The sequence below is a fragment of the Sinocyclocheilus anshuiensis genome, unplaced genomic scaffold (genome assembly GCF_001515605.1).
Source record: "Sinocyclocheilus anshuiensis isolate Anshui unplaced genomic scaffold, SAMN03320099.WGS_v1.1 scaffold848, whole genome shotgun sequence".
NCBI classification, from domain to species: Eukaryota; Metazoa; Chordata; class Actinopteri; order Cypriniformes; family Cyprinidae; genus Sinocyclocheilus; species Sinocyclocheilus anshuiensis.
The window spans coordinates 363,675-371,989 of NW_015549628.1; the positions used below are offsets into that span (position 1 = coordinate 363,675).

Genomic DNA, 8,315 nt, shown 5'->3' on the forward strand with positions numbered 1-8,315 from the left:
ACCCAATGAAACATATTCACAGATGCTATTGGTTCATAACATAAAAAGAGGAAGACTGTTATGACAGTTTTGTCCTCTCAGTTCAAGAAGATGGTTTTATGGTTTAAGGTTTATAGGAAAAGGAAAGTCACTTAGAAATGAAGCCTCCGCTCTCGCATTTCCGTCGAGCATCTGTGTTTTCGGGGAAGAGCAGCTCTGGGCGATGCAGTACATCCACCAACACAGAGAGCTCAGCTTGAACCAGCGGCCGCAGACGATCCTCCAGAGCAGACACGATGTCCTGACAAACACACATTAGGGCATTTATTTTGATCATGTGCAACTAAAGCCGTGCACAGTGACAATATAATACGTTTGACCACAGGATGTACACGAGACACTCGCCAAGCACCAAATGGGACTGAAAACTGACACTGACGAGTGCATAAATGTGGCTGATAACTTTATATTAGAAACCAAAACCTCACAAAGTATTTGTATGGCACATATCATACTTCACAGAGAGATGGAAACTGGCTTATTTCATATATGTGACCCTGGACCACAGTCATAAGGGTCAAGTTTTTTCATCTGAAAGCTGAATAAATACGTTTTCCATTGATGTATGGTTTGTTAGGATAGGACAATATTTGGCCGAGATACAACTATTTGAAAATCTGGAATCTGAAGGTGCAAAAGAATCTAAATATTGAGAAAATCGCCTTTGAAGTTGTCCAAATTAAGTCTTTAGTCTTTAAGTTTTGACATATTTACGGTAGGAAATTTACAAAATATCTTCATGGAACATGATCTTTAACAAAAGCTAGCATTAGCTTTAGCTAGCATTACCATAATATTTTTCACATATTAAACTATGACAAAAAAATAAACCTATAAAATAAATTAAAATATACTACTATAAAAATACAGTTCTTTTGTTAATGTTGTTGCCATGAGTTTTTATAATAAATGAAATGCAAATTAAAAAGCATAATCCTACTATACTACACTATTTTAACACTATAATAATATAGAAAATAAATTCTCTATAAAATATTTAAAAACATTACATTACAAACCACATTTAAATTATTATAACCTTAAGCTGTTAAATACATTTTTCAAATTAAGTTTTTTTTTTTTGGGGGGGGATTTTGTTACCATCAACATTGTAGCCTTTCTGAAGGCAGTGTTTTATACAAACATATGTTAAAATTTATTAATTTAGCTTGAGGTGGCACAATGCAATTTATTATCACTTAAATGCATTATTTATCTGATAGAACATCTACAATTTTACAGTAAAAACCATCTTATCAAACTGGACAAGGCACCAGTTTCATAAAATGATCCATATAGAATGTGAGCTGGAATCTTCGATTAGTGCCAAAAGACAAACATTATCAGAACATTCCACCCTGACTCAACTTCCCTATAACAATGCACATGAATTCCTGGAACTAATTTCCTGTTTCCCCACCTCTTCAAATTCCATTTTGCAATGCATCTGGAACAATATAGATGAGGTTTTTATACACATGATTGACCAATCGACTGTATGACCAAACAATGATTTTTAACAATAATGCTATTTTTAAGTGTGTCTCGATGAAAGCTATTGTGACGCAGCATTTAATACAAAAACATTGCATCATTGGCTGTTCTCCGGAGACCCCACCCTCACCTGCAGCCTCTCAATGATGTTCCTGTAATCTTTGGAAGTGGTGAGCGTTGAGTCTCTTCTGGACGCGTTGCGAGCTGACATCCTCCAATTGAGGATGGTTTTCTGTACCACATTGTTGGACTTCACAAACAGGTTGTTCACCTGGCTGTCCAAATCCACAGGGATGGCGATCGCTCTGCTCTTGGCTGAAAAAAAGACAATTGTAAATACAATTACATGCACACTTAAAGGGATAGTTCACCCAAAAATTTAAATTTGATGTTTATCTGCTTACTTCCAGGGCTACACTAAGTTTGAGTTGGATTGTTTTTTATGCCTCTCCTGCACACCAAGGCTGCATTTATTTGATCAAAAATATTTTCATGTTTTAGATATAATAATATATAAAATGTATTATTTTAAAATGTATTATTTTACTGATGGAAAAGCTGAATTTTTCAGCAGCCGTTCTCCAGTCTTCAGTATCATGATTCTAATATGCTGATTTGCTATTTCAGAAATATGATTATCATTGTTGAAAACAGTTGTGCTGCTTAATATTTTTGCAGAACAACCATGATACATTTCAGGATTCTTTGATAAATAGAAAGTTCAAAAGAACAGTAGCTATTTGTTTATTTATTTAGGGTTTTTTCATGTAAATGCCTTTACTGTCATTTTTGTCAATATAATACATCCATTTTTTGTTTAAATAATCTTTCTGACTCTACTGAAACTTTTGTACATATTTTATTGAATATAATAATATTAACAATATTAAATTACATATTTATTTTGTTAATATATTTTATATTATTAAATACTGAATGTTTTGCCCTTTCATATGTGTAACAAACAGGCGATCATGTCACTTGCAACATCATATATGAAGTGAGCGTGTCTCCGTCTCTGTGTAAAAAAAACATCTTGTATATTTTCATTGGCACTGGCAAGTGTGGTAAAAAAAACATTTTTGGACCCAGGCCACAAATATTCTCAGCACCAAGGGCATTATTTGTTTTCATAGCGAGGGCTGAATCCAGCAGCCATAAGGGTCATAGCACAGACGTGAGCTGTGCAAACGTGTCTGAATACTCGCCAACTCACGCCCCAGCTGCACGGGGGTGGAGACAGACGTGATGAAGCCATGGTTTACCGCAACTCACTAACTCACCCTTCCCCTCACCCAGACTAGATGACACCCCTCCACTGACCTCTATCCCCCTTCACTGTCTTCTGGTTGGAGTATGAAAGCAGTATTTTAAAACGAGAGGAAATGCATGTTTCTACCCACAACACCAACTTCTGATGACAAGGTGTCTTTTGTTCAACATTTCAAAATTGCACCTTTCAAAGAAATTAACTGCTGTTCCTCTGTTAAACACAACAGCAGGAGCTTCTTGATACCGCTGGAGACATATAAGTAGAAGTTGCTGTATCCGTTTGTATGGCGTCACATGGGTCATTTAACCAAACATGCTCTGCATTTAAAAAATAACTTTAATACTGATATACATACATATATTTTTTTCCCTCAGTCATCATGTGGATGTTGTTTTTGAACTTTCCTCAATCCAGTTCTTCCAACTTCTTGCTGTATTATTACTTTTAATATATAAATATATATATATATATTATTTTTGTTATAAGAAAAAAGTTATTAAACCTGTTATACTGTATTATGACAGCACTTTTTTTTAAACTAAATTTCAATAACGTGATAATACCGCATACCGTGATAAAAGCATTAGCAATTAATCGCAACATGAAAATTTGATACCGGCATATCCCTATTCGTGTCTTTACACATCATTGTATCGTCACGAGCCGCAGGGTTTAATTTGGTTTTGTGTATGTTTTTTTTGACTCTCAAAGCTGTGATTCCCATTCACCTCCATTATAAGACTGACAGACTGCAACGGTTTGAGTTAAAAATCTCCGTTTGTGTTCTACTGAAGAAACAAAGTCACCTACATCTTGGATGCCCTGGGGGTAAGCAGATACACATAACATTTTCATTTTTGGGTGAACTATCCCTTTAATACAGCAAATGGTGAAATCATCTCTTTATGCCTCAGGTTTTTATTTTAAAGGACGGATGTAAAGATAAATGGAAATGGAGCTGCATGAGGTTCATTTATGTAAAGTTTGAATACTTGTTACAGTCAAATACTTACCCACATCAGACAGAACCTTAATACAGCTCTCCACTGAGGCTTTCTGGGCAGGAACGAGCCAGTTACAGTGGTAAACTCTGAAAACCCCCTGCAGGAGCTGCACAAACACAGGCTGCCGGGTCTGGAGAACAAGAATGCAAAAACAACGAGAGAGGACAGAGAAAAGGATGGAGAGAGATTATATTAGACACAGAGAGACAAAAGGAGGGAAAACAAATAACTACACATCAATAATAGAGAAGCTGAGAGGAAACTTCTGTGATGGATACTTTCAAAAGATTCAAAAGAGTGAATGAAACATCTGTGCACCATTTTTGGTTTCTACAACATCTTCAACAGAAGGTTCAATAGAAGTGACAGCATAAGACACAAAAGTCTGTGGGTCAAGGCTAGGGCTGTGCGATTAATCGAAATCGTCATAAAATCGCGATTTGAGCTTGCGCGATTTCTAAATCACTTTATAGCACGATTTTCCGCGCCCCCAACCTCCCGCAGTATGCTATCCAAACCAATCAGAATGCAGCGTGCCTATGACCAATGCATGGCAAAAAAAAAAAAATCCCTGGACACAGGATTTTTTTTTCCCCTGCCATATGTCTATTCTAGAGACATTTTGTTACACCTTTACTTAGTGATTATTTTGCCTTATGTCTGTTCTAGAGACATGTTACAGCTTTTTGATAAAGCTCTAATTGGTTTTCTTTTGGAAATATGTTTCAAATTCACACTGAATGCATTAATGACTGTAAAGCATGTCTGTGTGTGTCAAAATCGTGATTAAAATCGAAATCGCAAAATTGATCAAAGAAATCACGATCGTTTTTTTTTTGTCCATATCGCACAGCCCTAGTCAAGGCATTCCAGAGAGTTTTAAAGCAGCTCATATGTTGGTTAAAGCACTTATGTTATATGTTGCCAACATAATTCCTACATTTTTTTAAGAAAAAAAAATACTTTTATTAAGCAAGGATGATCAACAGTGAAAGTAAAGACATGTATGATGCTACAATAGATTTATATTTGAAATAAACGCTGACCTTTTGAACTTTCTATTAATCAAAGAATCAAATAAATAAAAATAATAAAAAATATGTTTCAACAAATATGTTTTTAAGCTATCATGAAAAACAATATATATATCAAGCAACAACTGTTTTCAACATTAATAATAGTAAATGTTTCTTGAGCAGCAAATCAGCATATAAGAATGATTTCTGAAGGATCATGTGACACTGAAGACTGGAGTAATGATGCTGAAAATTCAGCTTTGTCAATACAGGAAAAAATTACATTTCAAAATATATTCAGAAAAAAAAAATATGGTAATAAAATTCACAATATTACAATTTTTAATTAAATAAATGCAGCCTTGGTGCTCATACAAGGCTTCTTTCCAAAAAGGTAAAAACAAATCTCACTGGCCCCAAACATTTTAACTTTCTGATTTTAGTAAAGCTAATAGAATTACTACACATGCCATTTTTGTTTGATTGCACAAACTAAGGGACTGGTTTCTGTGGTATTCCACAGCAGAAGATGCTATCAATAGAGAATAGCTTACATTGAACCTGACACATCTCATTAAAGACAGTTTCTTAAAAAGAAATTCATACACCCATATTTGTGGACATTTCTCTAATTTTCTTACACGTATATAGGCTAAAAGGTTAACAAATTATGATGTGTTGACACCTCCAGTGACAGAAACTAACACCACATCTTACCACCAACACAATGGGTGAGAACGTAACAACACTCACAAGAAATGTGCAAAGCTGAGAGGAAGGATGGCATGTTTACCTCGCTACAACTGCAAGATTTGTTCAAACGCTTTCTGGACGACTAGTCTAGTGCGCACAAGGGCTTAATTGTGAAAAAAAAAACCTCAGTGTGATCTAGTTTCCCACTCAAACAGGATTACTAGCGAAGAGTCTAACACAAACTACATCACCACATTCCATGAGCAACCACTGTGAAGTCATTACAAAGCGGTACCTCAGTTATTTTGCCTAAAATGGAGGCCTGTCACAACAAAGAGAGATGTGAAAGATCAGAGAAGGAAGCTGTCATGAAGCAACACTTCCAGGAAATAATGAATGGGGTTTAGGGTCGATACACGACACAGTATGAGGAGGCACTTGCTACTTTACAACTGCAGACTAAAGTAATAAAAATAAATTCATTCATTCATTAAAAAATAAGATTTGTCTGTATCTACATTGGTCAAAGAAAACCAGACATTTATAATGTTACAAAGATTTTAACATCAAATAAATGCTGTTTTTAAGCTTTCCATTCATCAAAATGTCATGACAAAAAAAATCTAGATATCTACAAAAATATTAAGCAGCAACTGTTTTCAACATTGATAATAGTAGGAATGTTTCTTGAGCACCAAATCAGCATATTAGAATGATTTCTGAAGAATCATGTTACACTGAAGACTGAAGCAAAGAATTCAGAAATTTCAGCAGCATTTCAGAAGAATATATGACATTACATTACAATTATAGCCTTGGTGAGCATAAGTGAATTTTTTCAAAAACATATAAATGGTAGTGTAAATATATATGTATATATAATATAAAAATATGTAATAATAATAATAATAAACATACAAATACGTAATAATATATAGATATGTAATATATAGATATAGATATAATATGTAATAATAATATTATTATTAGATAGATAGATAGATAGATAAACAGCTATTTAAATAGAGATTATAGTTTATGAATTACATACTGCAGAATTAGTAATTGTATAATTGTACCAAAGTCCTAAATTATCATGTATCTACTTTTTAAGTTTTTGCTTAATGCATTTTCTAAAAAAATCATATTTAAAATATAAACATAAAAATAAAAGTACATTTCTAGTCCTCTTTACTATTATGTGCATTACTGTATTACTGTAATGTCAAAATAAATGATCATTGAATTATCTTTCATCACATAATAGTAATATTTTATCACCGAAAAATTTAGAATAATGAAAAAATGACATAAAATATCTGTCTTTATGCAAGACTTATTTTGATCTGTAAAAACAAACAGTGAAGTCTACTTTTAAAGTTATAAGCTCTTTAAAACCTAACCAACAAAATAGGCATCATGTCGCCTAAAGCTCAGAAAGTGAAAATAATGGTACGGTACAGATCTAGTACTATTCATGTGATTTCTTTTATCTCCAGACAGCAAAGTCAGACGGGCTACATGGAAAGACGGTCAATAGTGAAAATACCAGGCTTTCCAAGAAAAGCTATACTGTCAGCCTCCACAGCCACCAACGCTCTACAAGCATACACACACTATGTGGATCAGCCCTGGTTTCTCTCATTGTGAAATGGAGATGTGGGAAGTGTGTGCATGTTAATGAGAGAGGAGAGTTCTTGGAAAGCTCTGAGCGGTGCGTCAGTCACCAGTGGTCAGGCTGATTCTTTAGAAACCCAAGTGTGATGAAACGGCCTGAACTTCTACAGATCCTACGGGTCTCACAAAGGACACCAGCAGGTTAGCGCTAGAGAAGGGGAGGGGCTTTTACAGATACTTACGTACATATGATGTGCCACCTAAGCGAGGAAGAGGTGAAAAATGGTTAAGATATTATCTGGAGGGTATATTTTCCCATGTGTAAAGATAACGATGTGTTTCCTTCAAAGAAATCAAACCGTTGTAGAAACTGAAGAAGGTGGTGAACCAAAACTGAACTGAAACTGACAGCTGAAAGCAACACATACTTAACTTGTGCAGATATATCACGAATATTTCAGTATTGGGGTCATTACCTGTAAACTAGTGCTTTGGTCGGAGAAAGGGGAGCTGAAAAATGTCGTCACAATACTCATCACGGTTTCTGTCACGTAGCTTTCTAACGTCGTGTCAGCATGTTTGCGGTCGCTTGTATTGTTGCAGACCTGGATGCAAAGCAAGCATAAAGAATAGACAGAATTATTGTGGCCTTGAGTCATTTGCTTCAGTAAGCACAGTCAGAACATACACTGATTCACCCCTTTGCTGCCCCAATATATAGTATTTTAAAAATATTTCATTAATTTAAGTTTTATGTATTAGTAATTAGATTTATTTTTTCTTATGTCTTCAAAAAATCTAATTGAAGATCAGTTAGATCAGATAACTCAGATTCTAAATGATATAATTTAATTCTTTTTAATAAAACCTTTAAATTAATTTAGGTTTTATGTAATAAAATACAATTAATACAAATGCAATTACATTTATTTATTTATGTTCTATATATTAAAATCATGTAACTTTAAAAAAAAAAAAAAATTTTTATGTATTAAAATAAAAATTACATTAATTTATTTAAGTTTTATATATTAAACTAATCGGTAACACTTTATTTAAGGTGTCCTTATCACACGTTACATGTATTTACTATTATAATAACAATAAATAATGCATAATTACATGCAAGTAACCCTAAGCCAAACCCTAATCCTAACCCTAACCATATAGTAAGTACAT

The 8,315-nt window shown here is 34.0% G+C and overlaps 1 protein-coding gene across 1 annotated transcript in view; it reads right to left on the reverse strand.

Annotated features, from left to right (window-relative positions):
- The window catches only part of LOC107659525 (inositol 1,4,5-trisphosphate receptor type 1-like), a 167,435-nt gene that overhangs the window by 95,669 nt on the left and 63,451 nt on the right, over positions 1 to 8,315 (reverse strand). The window contains exons 34-39 of the mRNA XM_016448504.1: positions 7,613 to 7,741; positions 7,379 to 7,396; positions 5,815 to 5,841; positions 3,820 to 3,940; positions 1,664 to 1,848; positions 132 to 280 (exon numbers count right to left, since the gene is read on the reverse strand). Coding sequence (XP_016303990.1) covers positions 132 to 280; positions 1,664 to 1,848; positions 3,820 to 3,940; positions 5,815 to 5,841; positions 7,379 to 7,396; positions 7,613 to 7,741 — 629 coding nt within the window. The remainder of the gene's footprint in view (positions 1 to 131; positions 281 to 1,663; positions 1,849 to 3,819; positions 3,941 to 5,814; positions 5,842 to 7,378; positions 7,397 to 7,612; positions 7,742 to 8,315) is intronic.